General features: G+C 47.0%; 2 protein-coding genes across 3 annotated transcripts in view; one reads left to right on the top strand and one right to left on the bottom strand.

Moving 5' to 3' along the window:
- Positions 1-20,444, bottom strand: part of LOC131515327 (class I histocompatibility antigen, Gogo-B*0101 alpha chain-like) — a 554,762-nt gene that overhangs the window by 4,377 nt on the left and 529,941 nt on the right. The window lies entirely within an intron of this gene.
- On the top strand, positions 967-19,730 carry MUCL3 (mucin like 3). Of its 2 annotated transcripts, XM_058736119.1 has the most exons (3): positions 3,711-8,659; positions 14,649-18,112; positions 18,615-19,730. In XM_058736119.1, the coding sequence occupies exons 1-3, from the start codon at positions 8,578-8,580 to the stop codon at positions 18,759-18,761; spliced, it is 3,693 nt and encodes a 1,230-aa protein (XP_058592102.1). In that variant the 5' UTR covers positions 3,711-8,577; the 3' UTR covers positions 18,762-19,730. The 2 variants fall into 2 exon arrangements, 1 of the variants encoding a protein (XP_058592102.1); XR_009263573.1 differs by lacking the exons at positions 3,711-8,659; positions 18,615-19,730 and adding an exon at positions 967-1,647 and having other exon boundaries at positions 14,649-14,754.

Consider the following 20,444-nt stretch of genomic DNA (forward strand, 5'->3'; position numbering starts at 1 on the left):
ATGCCACCAAAGGGCTCAGGAATGTGGGCCCAAAAGGGAGGGGTAGATTACACCAAGTTTCTTCCCAAACCCAGGTATCCTACTCCCCCAGGCACACTGGCTTTCTGTGAGAAATCTGGGTAAAGGGGGGACTTTCATCCTTGAATGTTTTGTATTAGTTGTTCTAAAACATTCTATATACTCAGGTGGAGACATGAGTTTCATCAAATTCTCTCCCACCCCCTGCCTTATGCACTCATCCTTACACACAGGCACTCCAAAAGGCAAAAACAAGGACAGATGTATAGAGAATGTTTGGAGCCCATCTAGTTTACCACCTTTCATTACAAATTAGCAGACCAACGCCCAGAGAGGGCATATGATCATTAAGGCCACACAGCAAGCCAATAGCAGAGAGATTAGAAACCATCCCAGACACAGGGACAAGCTCAACAGATTGACACACTAGTCACATAAGCCCCCTGGAACACACAAAAGCACATGCCCTTTGTCTTCCTATTTGCTTTCCTATGTATTATTTCCCTTCTCCCTTAGAAACCAGTGGGCCCAAGCACAGAGGGATGGAAGCAGTGAGAGCAATGGGCCGAGTCAGGGAGAGAAGCCAAAAGCAAAAGCAAAAGACATTCAGGTTTGGACATCCAAGGGCTCCCAGGCTTCTGTGGGAGAGCAGGAAGATAAGAATGGGAAGAATAGGGGCGCCTGGGTGGCGCAGTCGGTTAAGCGTCCGACTTCAGCCAGGTCACGATCTTGCGGTCCGTGAGTTCGAGCCCCGCGTCGGGCTCTGGGCTGATGGCTCGGAGCCTGGAGCCTGTTTCCGATTCTGTGTCTCCCTCTCTCTCTGCCCCTCCCCCGTTCATGCTCTGTCTCTCTCTGTCCCAAAAATAAAATTAAAAAAAAAAAAAAAAAAAAAAGAATGGGAAGAATAAGTGGAAGAAAGATGAGCAGGCACAGGAGGTATGAGAAAGGGTAGAAAGCAGGAGCATAGAGAGATGCTTTGGGCATCTGAGTCTTCTTAAGAGGAGAGCAGAGGCACCCTTATGTCTTTCCTAGCTGGTGCCCCCAACTCTTTCTACATAGTCATGCTAGGAGCATTAGAACCACTATTTCCTTTAATGCTTGTAATGACCCATTGAAGTAGGTAGTAGATCACCCCATTTTAGGGATGAAGAAACTAAGACTTAGGTCACATGACTTGCTTGAGATTGCACAGGTTGGGAATGGTGGATTCAGAACAGTCTGGCTTCAGAGCTAGGTTCTGAACCTCTGCATTGCACTGTTCTTGAACATGATTCATGTCTTCCTTGGTGCTCCTTTTCTCCCTTGGCCCTTCTCTGCCAAAAGAATGGAAAACTTTGTGGGCTCCAGTCAGCTAGGTGAGAGATGGCTCAGGTGTTTACCCTGCCCTGAGGTCTCCCAAGGGTCAGATGCAAGCCCCAGGCCTTGCTATTCTACACCTTCATCCAGCTCCCAAATTCTCTTTCCCCAGGGACCTGTGTATCTATCCTCACCCCCAATGGTTGTGCTTCTAGGAGGAAGAAGACCTTGGGATTGGACACCTGGGCCTCCTCCCTTTGAGAAAGGTCTGAGCTAGAGATGGACTTGGGCCTGAAAGATTGGTCCCAAGTCTGGGAAGAGCCTGAGAGCCAGGTAGGGGAATCCTCAGCCTCTCACTCGCTCTCCCCCACTCCCCGATGTTTCCTGGGATCAGGTTGGGAGAGGTCAATCCCTTGGGGACAGCTTGGTGACCTCTCCCTGGAGATGGAGATCCTGGGTTGGTGGAAATACTAACATACCTGGCTCTCCTGAGACTTATAATCAGCCTCAGAGCCTTTATTTATTTTTTTTATTTTAATTGTATTTTTTAATTTGAGAGGAGGGGAGAGGGACAGTGGGAGAGAGAGACAGAGAGAGATAGAGACAGAGAGAGAGAGAGAGAGAGAGAGAGAGAATCTGAAGCAGGCTCCACATTTAAGTGGAGAGGTCGATCCCACGATCCTGGAACCATGACCTGAGCCAAAATCAAGAGTCGGATGCTAAACTCACTGAGAACCTCAGGTGATGCAAGCCTCAGAGCCTTTAAAGAGCAGGGGAAATAGATCTGGAAAGGCACACACCATCAGGCACGATGGACGCACCTGGGTGCTATTCCTGGGCCTGCAGGAACACCAACCTCTGAAAAGGGTTGTTGGAGTAAAGAGGTGGGCTTTGGAGTTGGCCAACTCTTCTAACCCCATCATTTCATTTTTCTTCTTCCAACAATAGCACAGCTGACCTCATCGGGAAACAGCATCTGGAGGCATACTGACAACCTCTGAGAGTCCCTCAGGTTCTGGAGATACCTCTGTCAGTCTCCCCACCGTCTCTGCCAGTCTCCTATTTCTGAGGATATCTCTCTGTTGGTCTCCCCACTGTCTCTGCTGGTATCCCTACCATCTCTGTCAATCTCCCTACCATCTCTGAGAAGATCTCTGTCAGTCTCCCCACCATGTCTACCAGTCTCCTCACTGTCTCTGGGTAGAACTCTGCCGATCTCTGCACGTTCTTTGCAAGTTTCTCAACAGTTTCTTCACCTTTTGGGAGTTTTCCAAGTAGTTCTCAGATTTCAGCTACAACCATTTCTTGGAGTACTACAGTAACATTCTCGGTGTTGCTAGGTGATATTTCTATTTCTCAATCTATCTCTAGAGGGCTTTTTAGCTTGGCCTGTGGCTCTGGGTGGGGGCTTCCTATGCTCAGCCACATGTAAGTCAACAGTTCCCCAAAATCTCATTGAAGCAGTGCCCTGGGCTTGGTGGCTATACAAAGCACCCCCTCCAACCCCACCCCTGCTTTTCAATTCATAAACTTTTTCTCTTGTAGTTAGTGTCATTTGTATCCTACCTAAGACTTTTTTTTTTTTGCCTACTTTAAAGTCATAAACATATTCTCTTATGCATGCTTCTGGAAGCTTTCTTATTTGGGCTTTGAAATTTAAGCCTACGATTTGTCTTCGATTAATTTCTGTGTATGGAGTAAGGTAGAGGTCGGTTCATTTTCTCCCTGTATGGATAACCAGTTGCCTCAGAGCCATTTATTTCAAAGACCTTCCCTCTTTGCCCACCATTGAGTTGTGTGAGTATCTTTATCAAAAGGCCGGTGAGCATATACATGTGGGTCTATTTCTGGACTCTATTCTGTTCCTCTTTTTTTTTTTTTAAGTTTATTTTTTTCTTTTGAGAGACAGGAAGAGTGTGGCAGTTTACATGTGCACATGAATAGGGGAGAGGCAGAGAGAGAGAGAGAGAGAGAGAGAGAGAGAGAATCCCAAGAAGGCTCTTTGCTGTCAGCGCAGAGCCTGATGTGGGGCTCAAACCCACAAACTGTGAGATCATGACCTGAGCTGAAACCAAGAGTTGGACACTTAACTCCACTTAACTGAGCCACCCAGGTGCCCCTATTCTGTTCTTCTGTGTCTATTTTTAGGTCAGTGCCACAGTACTTAATGACCTCAGCTTTGTAGCAAGTTTCAAGATCTGGTAGTTTAAGTCTTCTACTTTTGTTTTGTTTTGAGATTTCTCAGCCATTCTCAGTCTTCATTTTCATAGAATTAGCTCATCGATTTATACCAACAACTCGCTAGGATTTTTTTTAAATTTTTTTTTCAATGTTTATTTATTTTTGAGAGAGAGAGAGAGAGACAGAGCGTGAGCAGAGGAAGGGCAGAGAGAGAGAGAGAGGGAGAAACAGAATCTGAAGCAGGCTCTAGGCTCTGAGCTGTCAGGACAGAGCGAAATGCAGGACTCAAACTCAGGAACAACGAGATCATGACCTGAGCAGATTTTAGACGCTGAACAAACTGAGCCACCCAGGTGCCCCTATAAGTCGCTAGGATTTTGATTGAGGGAACACTGAATGTAATTTCTGCTTCTGCTCTCACTTCTGATCTCTTCTGGCCATTTTTTCTCTCTTCCCTTCTAGGATCTGCCTCAGATCTCCCTCACGACAGCCCCTGGAACGGCTCCCATTGGGTCTGGCCTTCCACATAGCTAGCAAGGCTGTCTCAGGAGGCTCCACCCCCATAATGGCTGGAGTGGCCACCACATGCCCCGAGCCCAGAATCCTGACCAGTAAGGTGCTCTTATTTGCATTGGGCCATTTACCAGTAAAGATGATGGTTGGGCCCATTCTCTCTTACTCTTCTGCAGCCAGCTCTGGCTCCTGGAGGGGAGTACAGGCATTCATTAGTGCCTGATTTCAACTGTGTTTTGAGTATGTCTGACGATGTTTCCAGTTCTTAACGGGGTTTCAGTGCTCCCTTGAGCTTCTGGTCACACCAGTAGCCAGATGTCTGTTACCTGATTGCTTCCTTGAAAAGTTTTCAACTTCCTTTCTCATGGCTTTGATCTTTCTGGTGTAAGAAACATCCCCTCCAAGGATCCTGTTCCCCTTCCTCCCTCTTTTTCCTTCTCCTCTCCCTTCCATTCCCAGCAGGGATGGCATGGGCAGCTTCCCCCACCAACCCCACTCCCCAGTAGCTAAAGGCAGGGAATTAAGGGAGGAAAGACAGGGGAGCAGCCTCAGGCCACTTTCCCAGTGGGAAAGACTGGGGTTCAGAAGGAGAGAGGCCCACCTGGGCATCCTCATAGTAGAGACATTGCAGAGTGAGATATATATGACAACAGAGCTGGAGATATGGAGGAAGGTTCAGAAAGATGGAAAGATGTGGATGTCAGTGATGTGGAGGTCAGTACCTGTCAGTGACCAAGTAGGGATGGGGAGTTGGGGCCACCAAAAGAGAGAATGGGGAGTGCTGGAGGCTGACCAGCTCAGGGAGACACTAAATTCAGCTCTATCCAGGCAGTGAAGACTGTGTGGAGTCACAGTAGCCTGGGTGTTGAATCCTAGCTCCACCAATATAGCTGTGTGATCTTGTGCAAATTACTTAACCTCTCTGTGTCCAGATTTCTCATTAATAATAACTAATACTTAAATAGCACTTATTATGTGCCAGAGGCTGTACATACATACCTATGTACCTGTGATATAGATAATATTATTACCCCTCATTTTATAGATGAGTGCTGGATAAAATGAGAATGATAGGTCAAAAGGCTGTTGGAGAATGAAATGAGCTATACATGTAAAGCCCTTAGCTGCTTGGCATTAATGCTCAATATTCCCCTTATTCGTCATTACTATCATTTCACTTGAAGAGGGATGCTGAGAACCTGAGTTGTCAAGGAGAAGGAGCAGCCCATGGGGAGAGCTGAGGGCTGGGAAGCACATTCCTGGGGCCCTCAGTTGATCCACCCTCTCCATGGTCTCTCAGGCCTGACACTTCTGGAAGGAGATGAGTGTGGAGTGTGGTAGTGGCTCTGTGACCCCTTATGACTGCCACCATAGGGACACCAACCACTACCCTGTCAAATGAAAGGGTGGGGCCGGGATGGTAGAGTATCCCTCTCCCTTCAACCTTCCTTCTTCCTCTCCAAAACAGACTCATTCTCAGACTCAACCTTCCCATTCAGTTAGCTGGGACCATTTCCTGCAGGTGGATTCCTGGGGCCACCAGCCCATCCAGGTCTCCTTCACCAACAGTATAAGGGGATCAGTCACCAAGTAGGAGGCTGAGGTTCTGGTCTGGGTCCTGCCACCAGCCTGCCATTTGGACCTAACTTCTCTGAAGCAGTTTTCTCATCTGCAGAAGGAAGGACCAGGGCTAGCTGGTCTCCAGGGGTCTTCTAGCCTTCATGAAGTCTAGGTCTGGGCAGTTGGAACCTTTGTCCTTCACCCTTTCTTCCCATTCCCACCCTCTTCCTTAGAGAGCCTCATTAGCTAGGGACACTTTGGACATCCCATGTGCAGGATGGGGAAGCTCTCCCTTCACAGCTCCTTCCATATGGAGCCCCTTTGGGCTGGCTCCTGGCCCTCCCAACACCTCCAGTCCTCTCACTTTGAGACAGGCGAGGAGTCCTGCTCTGTGATGCCTCCTTAGACCACTCTGAGTGGATGAAAGACACAATTCTTGCTAAATAAAACACCAAACCCTCCACTTGTCTCCTAGTCATTGTGTATTTGTCAAAGCACATGTGCTTTGCCATTATGCAGTTACCGACCAAGTCTGGTCTCCTGCTTACCAGGTGTGTGACCTTGGGCAAGTCACTTCCCTAATCTGAGACTGTTTATTCTCATCGGTAAAATGAAGCTAACATTGCTAATCTCATAGGTTATAAGAAGGTAAGGTGTTTAGCATATTCTTTGGTACATAGAAATGCTCAAACGTTAGAAATTAGTAGGATTATTTTGTGACTAACCCCTCAGCCTTTAACTCAGACACAACAACCTCTACTCACACTAAGAGATCAACCTGAGCCTCTACTTACCCCCTAGTTTCTCTAACCGAGATGCATGGGTCCTCTGGAGGAAGTTGTGGCTAAAAGAGAAGGGCGGATGTTTATGCAACTAAAGCAGAGATTGTGAATCTCAGCACCACTGACATGTTGGGCTGGAGAGTTCTTTGTTGCGGGTTGGGGGCTGTCCTGCGCATTATGTATTATGTTGAATAGTACCTCTGGCCTCTATCCACTAGAGGCTAGTGACACCCCCTCCAAGTTGTGACAAGAATATCTCTAGGGACACCTGGGTGGCTCAGTTGGCTGAGCGTCCGACTCTTGATTTTGGCTCAGGTCATGATCCCAGGGTTGTGGGATCAAGCCCCATGTCAGGCTCCACACTTAGCATGGAGCCTTCTTGAGATATTCTCTCTCTCTCTTTCTCTCTCTCTTTCACTCTGTCCCTCTCACTTACTCCCACTCTCTCTCTCTAAAATAAAATTAAAAAACAACAACAAAAAAGAATATCTTCAGACTTTCCCAAATGTTTGCTGGGAGAGCAAAACTGTCCCTCTCTGTTGAGAACCACTCTCCTAGAGGCCTAGGTTCCTGGGGGAAAGGGTGGGGCTGGGGACTAATGGAAAAGGGAGTTGTTAGTCACTCTGGGTCCAGATGGAGCTACAGGGGAAGGCCTGCTGCTTCCTTAGTTCCTCCATCTTTCAGGGTGCATTGCCAGGGAGGCAGGCCACCCAGTTCTGAGTAATCAGTCTTTGGCCTGACTCCATGGAGCCTCATTAATTTCCCATTAATTACATTAATAAGAAGTTGGCCTGTTCTCTTCTCATTCATTCCAGCCCTGCCTAGGGCTTAGGGACAAGTCACACCAAGTAATGAGAACAATTCATATGTTCTCCCAAAGTGTCTCTCTGGTCCTCCCATGAGCCCCACTGCCCTGAGACCCTGGCTTCTTGACCTTTAGATCTTGACCCTCTCCACTCCTTCTGCCTGCTCCACTTCCCCCAGAAAGGCAGCAGATGGTCCAGACACCCACTCTATATAGCCGAGTAGTAAGTGCTTACTGATTGTCTACTGTGTGCCAGGCACTATCTCAGGTGACGGGGAAAGCAGCAGTGGTCAAGACAAAGACCTTGCCTGCAGGGTGCTTACTTTCCATGAGAGGAGACACACTGTGAACAAATCAAGTGAGCCATAAAGAGGTGGTGACTTGGACACCTGGACCCATGACTTTCTCTCTCCTTGGCCCCAGTAGTCTGTCCCCCACAACTCCAGACCCAGGTACTGTCACTTGGAAGTCCAGTGAATGAATTTTGACAGTCTTCTGAACTAACGCTTGCTCTAGGCAAGGAATCAAGAGGAGGGAAAGAGGAAGACTCCAGGAGATTCTAGAAGTGAGATGTCTGCATTTCTATATAGGGGTGATAGGGGCTTGGAGGCAAAGTGATGGCTGTTGGGCTGATGTGGGAGAGGAGGGAAGGGGTTGTCTGAAGGCAGAGCCCCTGTACACCAAGCATCTCTACCAAAGAACTCAGCCTCTGTTCCCATCTGCGTCCCTGGTGAGGTGTGTGATGTTGGGTCCTGGGCTTCTGTGTCAGTCTTGTAGCTTGTCTCTGTCACTGTCCCCACTGTATCCACATCTTGTGTCATCTCTGGATTTCTGGAAGCACCTGTCTCTGCAGTAGTGGACCATGTGAGGTCTTTCTGCTTCTTTGCTCTTTCACCTGATACTCATGGATGACTCCACCCATGGCAAAAAAGAGTGACCATGTGTGAATAAGGGGTGTGGAAAACAGGGCTGACACGAGAGAAGCAGAAGGGCAAATGTGAAGCTGGAGAACCAGAATGTGAATCTCCTCCCAGAACCTGAGCACCCAATCACCCCCCCATCTGCCTCACCCATCAGAGCCCAGTCCTTTTAGAACCTAGCAATATGCTCCCTATCTCCTCAGAGCCCTGGAGGCTGCCCCCACCCAGTCCCCTCTCCCTCTGCTGGGCCTGGGTCAGGAGTCTGCCTACTCTGTGTTCCTCTTCCCAGATCCCACCCATTCAGCAGGCACCCAGGTGCTTGGCTCTGTGACACAGCAGTTGCGGTCTCCTGTTATCAGGGCAGGCACCCTTGTGGGGTGGGGCGGTTCCATTTGCTTAAGGTTGAGACCTGGGGGGCCCCAGCCCCCATGACGTCAAACATGGACCCATTTAAGCTGAGAGGACCCCAGCCCATGGTCCCAAGCAGCTGTCCAACTCCAACATGGCCCAGCCAGCCCACTGCATCTGCTCCACCTTTGGCCTCCACTGCTGCCTCATCTTCCTTTTAGCTTCTCAGGAGGCAGGTAAGATGCCTTCAGAGGCAAAAGGGTTACCATAACACAGGGAGACAGAAGACAAAGAGGAATTGTTTCTTAGCATTTGTAAGGTTGAATGACCAATCATAGAAATGAATAGCAGGTGAATGTGTGGTGGGAAGGGATGTGGGTATAGGGTTGTTGCATACAGTTGCCTAGGGTGTTCACTGCTTAAGGTTACTGTCTAAGGAACAGGTAGGAGATGAAATCCAGCCTGTGCTCTGCTTCTCAAGACATAGCCTGCAAAGCTGCACCCACGCACAGAGGGGCTGTTTCCAGTTTACATAAAGACACTGTACAGGCCAGCAGTCTTGGGTAGACAGCAGTGGGGCCTGACATTCTCTGAGCATCTGTTATGTTCAAGGAACTCACATGTGCTCACAGTACTTAATCTCATTTCATCTCCTCAAATCCCCTGAGATGGTTCATATTGCACTTTATAGAGAGGAGAGCATGATGCAGAGGAAGTGAAGGGACTTGTCCAAAGTCATGAAGTTAGAGGGTGGCAAGCAGGGATTCTGCCATTCCACATTGCCTGCTGCCCTCATGGGCCCGAGGTGCATTTCTCTCCCAAGAGCCCTGTTCTACGCCAATCTTGGTTCTATTCTGGACTCTGGCCCATTTAGTTAGTCAGGGCTTTCCTACATTTATAAGCTTAGAAGAATGCCATCTGGCCAATACCAGTAGATGACGCTTACCAGGCATTTACTATGTGCTAGGCATTGTTCTAGGCACTTTGTTCACATTTACCTATTTGATCCTCATAGCAACTCGATAAGGTGTGCATGATTTTGTCCCCATTCTACAGTTGGGAAACATTCCAGAGCTTCAGTGAGAAAAAGTATGTGGAAAAGTTTAATGAGCACAACAGAACCTACAAGTTAAAGTGAAATCACCAAATTAGTTCACTTAGTTAAGAAATAGTTCTGTGACTGACCCCAGGGAGTGGAGAGGTGAAACACAGGAGAAGTTTGGAGGGGACCTGGGTGATTCAAAGGAGGGTCTTCACAAGGTAGACACACAAATAAATTCAGAGAGATGCAATGTGCTGGATAGGGTCATCCATGGCAACGATGTTAATGATTGCAAACCAGGACCCAGAAAGTTGTGAATCTGGATGCTGCAGACAGTATTTAGGGTAGAGCAGGCAGCAGCTTCTTCTTCTAATAGTATTTGAGAGAGGGTGATATTGGAGGAAATTTCTCCTTCCTTGAGCTCAGGTCATGTTGGGGCCAGCGGGGATGGGAGCGAGGGGAACAAGTGGATGGTGGCTGGCAGGGGCAGGGGCTGAGGAATCTTCGAGCTGCCTCTGCTAGGCCTCAGCAGTGCATTCTGTTTGTGCTCTGACTTGTACCTCTCTCCCTATCTTGACGGTCTGCGGACAGAGGCACCAGAGCCGTCCTCAGCCTCCCAATCCTGGGTCTCTTCTCTCCTCCTTCCTGTCATGCTGCTATCCCACCTGCTGCTCTCTGCCACCTTCTGTTGTGCTGCTGCCCAGGAAGAAGGATCTGTAGGTACAAAGCAGAAGGGAATGAAGCATGAGACAACTCCATACACATTAACTTTTGAGGAAGATTTGCTCTAGGGCACAGGCAGATGCAGGGCAGACTTGAGATCTGAATTCCAGAATAGGACACTCTGGGCTCTGTGGGTTTTGTCTGGGGAGATGGCTGCTAGAGTTTGCCTGGGTGGAACGGAGGAGAGGGCTGGGGGGAGGGCCAGGGAAGTGGACACTCAGATCCTGTAGAGAAGAGCAAGTGGGTGATAGGTAGGGAGGGTGTGAGACTGGGATAAGGTTGGGGTGGGGTGAGGGTGGAACTGGAATGTGGGGCTGATGGGGCACATGACTATGTCCAGCAGGCAGTGAGGCCAAGGTAGAGAGGGAAAGAGTGATGACTGAGGTGGATGAATACCTTTAGTACACAGTTCCAACCCCTCCCCATCATTTATGCACAGGATTAGTCAATACCCAGATTCAGATAACTGGGTCTTAGAACCCCAGAGTCTGTGGCATGCAGTTGTAGAACCAGAGGTGCAGAAAGTAGATGAAATCATCTCTGAGGGGAGCACAAATGGGGTCTTGGAGCAAGTCTAAAAAGGATGTCTTGTTTTTCCTCTAATAAATGTTATTTGATGTAACTTATCTGACAGAAATATGCTCATTATAGAAACTGGAAAACTGAAAAAAATGAGAAAGAAAAAGAAAATATGATACTCCCCAGTTACCCACGCAGGCAACCATTTGAGTATATTTCTCTTTAGTCTGTTTTACTCTGAGTTTTAGGCCATGTACTGAGCTTGTGTTCTATAGACATTTAAAGCATTTACCCATATTATTGCAAATGGAGTAAGCCATTTTCTAGGGGCAGGACACCAAGAAACACCAGATACACTCTTCTGGGTGAAGCTGCTCTGATGGAGACCCTGCATCATGAATCACTTAGCATGATAAGTGAGAATGAAACATGTTGAACAGACCTTTGGAATTAGACATAGTTTTGATGTGGGATTTTTTCATTCTTTAATCCAGGCTGAGCATCCATCTTCAGTGTCTTGTGCTAAAGCCAGAGTTTCCTCTCTGCCTATGTATCAGTGACCAAAAAAGTTATTTTGCGGCCATTATTGTAGTTGGCGAAATGAATATCTCACGGTAAAAACTTCCTAGGGAACTAAAATTGCTACTGGGGAGAAGAGATGGTCATCTCATCTTGGGGCGGGGGGGTGGGGGTGGGCAGTGCAGTTAGTCACTGATTTGCTCCACGGCTGAGCTCAGAACCAAGGAATCCTTTGAGCTTCAACTCCAGACTTAATAACCAATGGTTCCACAATTGTGTGATGTAGATCTGGAATTCTAAGATCTAGTTATCTGAATCTCTTTATTGAGTATATAGGCCCTGGGGTTAAATGACAACCAGTATCCCAGAACTGGTGGGCTGTAGGTCTTCTTTTAACATCTCAAGGGCTCAATTACTTCATGTGGCAGAAATTACCCTTTGGTTTTCCAACTTTTGGAGGTCACAGTTATATATGTTTTTTTACTTAGTGTGCATAATGAGAGGTTGTTGGCACTGCTTCTGAAGAGTTTTCATCAGTCTTAAGATATTGTTAATCACCCATTCAACAAATATGTATGAAGTGCTTCCTGTGGGCCAGACATTGTTCTAAGCTGGAGACATAGTGATGAATGAGACAATTAAAAATCCCTGCCATTGTGGGAAGTATTTATTATAAATAGAAAATGATGAGTGTCATGTTGGTAAAACACAGCCAGGGGAAATGGCCCAGGAATATGGGGCTGCCCTTTGGATGAGGTGGTCAAGGCAGGCCTCAGAGGTATGTGAAGCAGATGGGACAGGAGAGATACCTGGGGCTGTAGAAGGCCACAGGCTCAGGCTCCCCTTACTACCAGGAGAACAAGGCAAAGTATGAGACTGTTTGAAAGACTATAATTCAGATTCAACAAATGCTTTAAATAATCTTCTATGCTTAAGCTGGTGCAGTTGACATCATTGTTATTTACAGTTGAGGACATGGATATTCTGAATATTTAAGTGACCCAAGCAAGCATGCAAAGCTGGTGAGGGACAGAGCCTGAACTCTAATCTTGTCCTCTGATTTTTTAAAGCCAGTGGAATTTGCACTGCAAAATAGCACTGCTACTAATACTACTGCTACTGCTCATTTATTCACTTTCTGGATATTTACTCATCCCCTATCACATTTAACAGCATCTGGGGTTTAGTGAGAAGCCTGACTTTGCCAATTATTTCATCACTTTGAACTTCCTTTTCTCACCTATAAAATAGTAAGATCATATGCTTGTCTCACAGGTTTGTGGTGAAGATTAAATAAACAAATGTATAGACAGCATCCTTTAGGCATTCCACAAGTGCCAGTGTTCTTCCTTTCCCAACAGCTGGGCTGAACTATAGTTTGTGTAGTGTAGTCTTAACCAGTAGGAGCCTGGGTCTGGGAACCCAGAATATGTGTTCAAACTCTAGCTCAACTTTTGACTTGGAGAGTATCCTTGGGGAGATTACTTATTCTCTCTGAACCTTGTTTCCTCATCTATAAAAAGGGGGAGAATAACAAATAGTTCTTAATTTCAAAGGGCTGTTGTGAAAAGTAAATGAGTTAATACATTCATAAGACCTGCCTATCTCATAGTAAGTGTGCAAGAAAGGTTGGCCATTGCTGTTGCTGTGGGATTGTGTGCAAGTCACCATTCCTCTTGGGTGAAACTTGAAACTCAAGTTTTTTGGCTGTAAAATAGGGAGGTTAATAGCTTGTAACGCTTCTAAAGAGACACATTTTTCTTTCAAGAGGGCAACCTTCATCTATCCAGATAGCTTTAGGTGTGTGAAGAGGGGAGGCCAGTGGGGAACCATAGGGTTGAGTCATCTCATCTACTTCTCTGCATCCAGACCAAACTTTAACACCAAAATGAAAGTCTCCCATCTCCTTCCTCTATCCATCTTCCATTCCTCTTCTTATCCTCCTCCCATTCATCATCTGTCTCTACTTTTGGGGAGCTGGGAGATCAGTGACCCTAGAAGAGAATCCAGAAAGAGAATGTCTGTAAGGCAACCACCTGAGCTTTTGGCTCAGAAAAGGTGCGCAATGAATAGTAGCTATCATTGGTATTGCTGCTGAGAGAACCAAGGAATGGAACTAACAGCGAAGTGAGGGCCTGAAAATTCAGCCATCCTTTCTTTCCCTAACCTCGATTCCCATAAGAGACTTGGGACCCTCATCCCCTTCTTGTCCCACCCATATCTTTTCAAAGAGTTCTCTGGGCCTCTACTCTTCTTGGCAGCAAGGAGGCGGGTGGATTTTGTTTCTTTGTGATTGGGAATGGGTCCAGGTTCTGGTTGCCACCTTGAGCTAACAGACTGGAAATCTCAGTTACGTAACAACACTATCTCCCTCACTCTTTGGCGACCTCCTGACTAGGTATCAGAGACATCTCCTCTGTCCCCATTGGTTGGTTTTTTTTTCCACGTAATTAAGGCCCTTATCTGTTCATTGATAGAGGTGTTTTCTCTCACACCCTGTCCTTAAACACAGTCAGTCCCTTCTACAATTCAGCTGCCTCATTCACTCATCTCAGGACCCCCAAGCAGACATCTTTTTCTTTCAAGCGGGCAAACTTCATCTATCCCAGATAGCTTTAGGCGTGTGAAGAGAGGGGTGTCCAGTGGGCGACCATAGGGTTGAGTCATCTCATCTACTTCTCTACATCCAAACCAAACTTTAACACCAAAATGAAGTCTTCCATATCCTTCCTCTATCCATCTTCCATTCCTCTTTTTATCCTCCTCCCATTCATCACCTGTGTCTACTTATTAATCCTATGGCAAGTTCTGCCAGAAGTCTTACTTCAGTCTCTTACACAATTACATTTGAGATGGAGCTGGAATGTTATGGAAAGATGGAGATTCTGATATTTGTTCCCTTTCCTCTCAGCCCTGTCATGGAAAGGGAACTCCATTTCATAAGTATATAAACTCTGAAGGAGCATTTGTGGAACAAAATATCCTCAATATCTGATCTCAAAATCTTGTGATTTGATAGGTAGGGCAGGAAGTAGAGGTTGATAGGCACACAAATAACTGTAAGGTTGGGTTGAAGGTAGCAGGAAAGGGTATTAATAAAGAATTTTTTGAGCATTGAGATGAAACTAGATCTTATATGCTTGGAAGGATCTGGAAAGATGCCATAAGGCCAGAAAGGTCTGAATTTCAGAACTGAGGAGTGGAAGTGGAGAAGAGGTGAAGTGGCATTCTTGCTAAAGGCACAACCTGAACAAAGGTCCAGAGACTAGAGGAGAGAATGGGGACTTTAAGTCATAGTATTTTGAGGATACTGGCTGGGGAGATATATCTAGGGTAATAAAGGGACCCTTAGAGGGAGAGGTGGGCAGAGAAACAAGGAAGAAACTAATGGAAGTTTCTTATTTGCCTCTTTTCCTTCACAGGTGCTATCACATTTCAAGAACTTCAGAAAACTGGTGATTCCCCAGCATCTGATAATTTGTTCTCTCCTGCTTCAGGCTTTGTTTATAGTGCACCCCCTGATCATACTGCTCTTCAGTCAAGCCATAGCCCTCTAGACCTCACTAAATCTACAGAAACCCATAAGCTAAAACGCAATTGCAACGCTACACACCATCTCAAGCCGATTTACAAACACATAGGTAATTCCCAAAACTCTACAAGTCATCATGGTAATTCCCAAAACTCTACTTCTGAAAAAACCCTGAGCAATCAAGGAAGAGACCCAAATGTTCGGAATGGACGGTCTATTGATCCTGCTGACTCTACTAACACACATAAGGGATCGTCTGGTGTAAAGTATCCAACCTCAGCACCCAAGATCAAAACAACTTGCCTTAAGTTCAAATCAGTTACAGGAACAGATAAAAGTGTAACATCTTTGAGAAACATTACTTCAGAGAGTAAAAGCACTACTTCACAGAAGACCATAAATCCTGTCCACAACTCAGGAAATTCGGAGAGCAAAAAAATACCTATGTATTCCTCAGGCAAAAGCACAACAGCCCCATCAGATGAGGTTACAAGAACCCCACGAAGGTCAGAAAGAGCTGGAGATCATACAATAGCTGCTAATCTCAGAACTACAGTTGCCTCAGGCACAACGATGATGAAGACTACAGAACGTATAAACAGGACCACATTAGCCATTGAAAAGACCACACAAATACCAGCAACACTTAGAGAACATAGACACAGCACCATATCAGCTCATATAAATATCACAAAATCACTAGAAAACTCACTAGAACATGGAAAAGTAGCCACATTGCTTTATGAAAAGACTCCGGGAGTCCCAACAGAATCTACAAAATATGGAGAAGAGACTACATCAACCAATAAGAAAGCCACAATAACCCGCCAAAAGTCCAAGAAACATGGACAGAACACCACTCCGGACAGCAGGAGGACCACAAGAGCCCCAGAAGGGCCCACTGACTATAGTGAGAAGACAACCCCCGCCAATGGGAAGACCATGAGAGCCCCAGCAGGGCCCAAGGACCATGAGAAGACCACCCCAGCCAACAGGGAGGTCACAAGATCCGTGGAAGGGCCTAAGCATCATGAGAAGAAGACCACTACAGTCAACGGGAAGACCACAAATGCCCCAGAAAGCCTCAAGGGTCATGGGGAGAAGACTACATCAGCCAACGGGATGATCACAAGAATCCTAGAAGGACCCAAGGACTATGGGGAGAAGACCACCCCAGCCAATGGGAAGACCATGAGAGCCCCAGCAGGGCCCAAGGACCACGAGAAGACCACCCCAGCCAACAGGGAGGTCACAAGATCCATGGAAGGGCCTAAGGATCATGAGAAGAAGACCACTACAGTCAATGAGAAGACCACAAGTGCCCCAGAAAGCCCCAAGAGTCATGGGGAGAAGACTACATCAGCCAACGGGATGATCACAAGAACCCTAGAAGGGCCCAAGGACTATGGGGAGAAGACCACCCCAGCCAATGGGAAGACCATGAGAACCCCATCAGGGTTCAAGGACCATGAGAAGATCACCACAGCCAACAAGGAGATCACAAGATCCCCGGAAGGGCCTAAGGATCATGAGAAGAAGACCACTACGGTCAACAGGAAGATCACAAGTGCCCCAGAAGACCCCAAGGGACATGATGAGAAGACTACATCAGCCAATGGGGTGACCACAAGTGTCCCAGAAGGGCCCAAGGAACATGAGGAAAAGACCACAAGAACTCCAGAAGGGCCCAAGGACCACAAGGAGAAGACCACCACAGTCAGGAAGATCACAAGTGCCCCAGAAAGGTCCAAGAGCCATGAGGAAAAGACTACATCTGCCAATGGTATGATCACGAGAGCCCCAGAAGGCCCCAAGGAATATGGGAAGAAAACCACAAGAACCCTAGAAGGGCCCAAGGGCTCTGGTGAGAAGACAACGCCAGCTAATGGGAAGACCACGGGAGCCCCAGAAGGGCCTGAGAACCATGGGGGGAAGACCACTAGAGCCCTAGAAAGGACCAAGGACCACAGGGAGAAAAACACCCTGGCCAATGGGAAGACGACAAGAGCCCCAGAAGGGCCCAAGGACCATAGGGGGAAGACCACTAGAGCCCTAGAAGGGATCAAAGACTATGGTGAGAAGACAACCCTAGCCAATGGGAAGACCATGAGTGCCCCAGAAGGGCCCAAGGACCATGGGAAGACCACCCCAGCCAACAGGGAGACCACAAGAGCCCTGGAAGGTCCCAAGCATCATGGGGAGAAGACCACCACAGTCAACAGGAAGACCACTAGAGCCCTAGGGGGGCCCAACGACCATAGGGAGAAGACCACCCTGGCCAATGGTAAGACCACAAGAGTCCCAGAAGGGTCCAAGGATGATGGGAGTAAGACCAACAGAGCCCTACAAGGGTCCAAGGACCATGGGGAGAAGAACACAACAGTCAATGGGATGACCACGAGAGCCCCAGAAGGCCCCAAGGACCATGGGGAGAAGACCACCAGAGCCCTAAAAGGGCCCAAGGACCAGAGGGAGAAGACCACCCCAGCCAACGGGAAGACCACAAGAGCCCCAGAAGGGCCCAGGAACCATGGGGAGAAGACTACACTGGCCAATGGGATGACCACGAGAGCCCCAGAAGTTCCTACAGACCATGGGGAGAAAACCACCCCAACCAACAGGGAGACCACAAGAGCCCCAGAAGGGCCCAAGGACAATGGGGAGAAAACAACACTGGCCAATAGGATGACCACGAGAGCCCCAGAAGTCCCCAAGGACCATGAGGGAAAGACCACTAGAGCCCTAGAAGAGCCCAAGAACCATGGGGAGAAGAACACAACGGTCAATGGGAAGACCACAGGAGCCCCAGGAATTCCCACAGACCATGGGGAGAAGATCATCTCGGCCAACAGCAATACCACAAGAGCCCCAGAGGGGCCCAAAGAACATGGAGAAAATGCCACTCCAGCCAATAAGAAGACAACAAGAACTCAAGCCAAATCTATAAAACATGGAGTAAAGGCCACAATGGCCACTGAGACCACAAAACCCCCAAGAAAACCTAAAGAAAGTGTAGGAAAAAACACAGCTTCCACAGAGACTATAAGACCTCCATTCAGTGTCACAGGAGACAAATCTGTCACTAATACCTCTCCTGGTTCAAATAAAACTGATGTTACCCATGGGGTAACCATTGGTTCTTTTACACTCACCACATCTCACATAGAGCTGAGTTCCATCATGTCAGAAGCCCCAGGCAACCAAAACCATCCATATCAGAACAAAGATGGCTCACAGGGAGGTCTTCGTGCTGGAGGAATGAGGGAGAATGATTCATTCCCTGCATGGGCCATAGTTATTGTGGTCCTGGTGGCTGTGATTCTCTTCCTGGTGTTCCTTGGCCTTATCTTCTTGGTAAGGGGCAGGGATGCTACAGGGGAGTGAACCCATGAGACAGGGAGTTGACGAGAGATTATGGATCTGAACAAGAGGCAGTAATTAGCCCAGGAAAAGAGGCATGGTGGGAGGTTGGTAATAAAGGGGTAGTGGTGGTGAAAACTTTGGGGAAGGACAATAGATGCATGAGGCATGAACAGTGGCATTGAAGAAAAGTCTGTGGCTGAGAAAAAAGGAAATAGAATAGGGAAAAACTGGGGGCTGGAGATAGAATCTGGGATATGAGAACAGGGAATATCAGGAGAGGGAAAATTGGACAGAGAAGGGAATTGGAGATGAAGTCTGGGACTTAGTGCATGGGATCTGGGGCTGGAATAAGGATCAAGGTTTGGATGGAATCTTGGGAAAGAAGGAAGCTAAATGGCTAGGATCAGGGAGAATAGAATTGAAGGGTTATGGGTATTGAGGAAAGCAAGTGGCATGGCAGATGAAACTCATTCCTCCTTTCTCCTAATCACAGATTGCCTGTACGATGAAAACACGCCGTGCACTGGTCCAGAACACAGAGGACAATGACCCAGAGGATGATGGGGGCCCTAATTCCTACCCAGTCTACCTGATGGAGCAGCAGACTCTTGGCAAGGGCCAGATCCCTTCCCCACGGTGATCCTTCAGAAAGGTCCCAGCTCTTCCATGCCCTTCCTAAGATGAGGAATTAGACTCACCATTCCTATTTCCTGGACTCCAGGAAGGGCAGAGTACTGGCAGTTAACAGCATTAACTCTTCATCAGCTGTGTTCTTATTGAAACTGGTCAAGGGATGAGGTGATAAGCAAGAAGGAAAAGCAAGAAGGGAGATAAAGAAGAAAGAATGAATAATGCAAGTGTTCTCTGCAGAAGATGGTGGTCTTGGAATGAAAACATGTTTGATGGACACATGGGGTAGACACCAACAAAGGACACTGAGTCTTGGGAGGAGCAGCATGACTAAAGGAAGTTTGGGGGCCTTAGAAGGCAATGCCCCATATCTGACTGTGAGTTGGAGATTGAGGACAGAGTTCCTGGGTGTCAGGACCAATCTATAATATTTCCATGTACTATTACTTAGATTTTGTGTATAAGCAGGCTCGTCTTTGACTTCCCAGGACACTTGCCTACCTCCTTTTTAAAATGAAAAAAGTAGAATCTGAGAAGAAAAGAGAACTTATTTCCTTCACCCTCTCTATACCAAGGAGCAAGGAAAATTCCAGAAAAGATCATAAATGTCTCTCATCCAGATGGTTCTTCCCTCTTCCTTCTGAATCCTTTAGTTTTTTCTAAATGTCTACAGTAGACATCCTGCTGGTCTGGCTTTCTGGGTTGTGGGTGGCACAGAGGGAGGGATTTTTGTGTGGTCTGCAGTCTTATCCATTTATCCCCATTCCAGACTGTCCCTGATGGTGTTCCCCACTCATTATTTATTTTCCTGTCGGTTCTACCAAAAGCCAGTCCAGGCTTTTTCCTGGAAGAGTCACTTGTCTTCTCCACTGCCCCATACTCTCTCTACTCACACTTTCACCCCAGATTTTGATATTCCCCCTTATAGGCGTATCATCTGGATTTTCTCTCCAACTTATTAAAGCCCTTTCACCTATTACTGATTTGGCATAGTGGAAAGAATGAACAGATAATAGACAGCTTCCTATCTATTGGTCTTTTTATAATAAAGTAGAAAATATTTGTAAAGTAAGTACACCATAATTATTGAACTGTCAGTTGGGAGAAGTCTTGACTAGTGTTCCTGACTCTGGCTGTGACCTTACATATGACCTTGAGCAGCAGTGGCTAGAGAACAGGAATTCTTTAGAGTGTCATGGAAAATTAGGCTGAATTTCTACTGCTCCTAAAATGAGTCACTCCTGGATTTAGATAGGAGCCAGCCTGAGTTCCTGCTGGGCCCATTTGCATGGTGCAAAAGCAGGAGAAAATGTGTTCATTAATAAGCCAGTATTTCCATGTACCTATTACAAAATCTGTTGAGCATTATAAAGAAATATAAGATATAGTTACCACCTGAGACACAAATATAGGGAAATTAAATACATAATTCAGTAAGAGTTCTCACAAGGCAGTACTACACAGAATAAAGCATGACTCTAATGAATTAAACCCAATATTTATGGGCAACTACTACATCCCAAATTTATGTTAGGATACTAGCCCTGCTCCAAAGCCATTCCATGCCCAAACATCACTCCCAGCAGACCAACTGCCCATCACCCACATGGCTTTGGCTCACTCTTACCAAAGGAGGATCAGCAATTTCCCTGACCAGAAAGGCACAGGCCTTCCAAGTTTAACTTCATTGAGA

This window comes from Neofelis nebulosa, chromosome 6 (genome assembly GCF_028018385.1).
Source record: "Neofelis nebulosa isolate mNeoNeb1 chromosome 6, mNeoNeb1.pri, whole genome shotgun sequence".
Taxonomy (NCBI): Eukaryota; Metazoa; Chordata; class Mammalia; order Carnivora; family Felidae; genus Neofelis; species Neofelis nebulosa.

Bases quoted from the DNA above. Each gene is read 5' to 3' on its own strand.
- MUCL3 (XM_058736119.1), top strand. From the start codon at position 8,578: ATGGCCCAGCCAGCCCACTGCATCTGCTCCACCTTTGGCCTCCACTGC. The intron at 8,660-14,648 runs GTAAGATGCCTT...TTTCCTTCACAG, and splicing joins TTTAGCTTCTCAGGAGGCAG to GTGCTATCACATTTCAAGAA. The intron at 18,113-18,614 runs GTAAGGGGCAGG...TCCTAATCACAG, and splicing joins TCCTTGGCCTTATCTTCTTG to ATTGCCTGTACGATGAAAAC.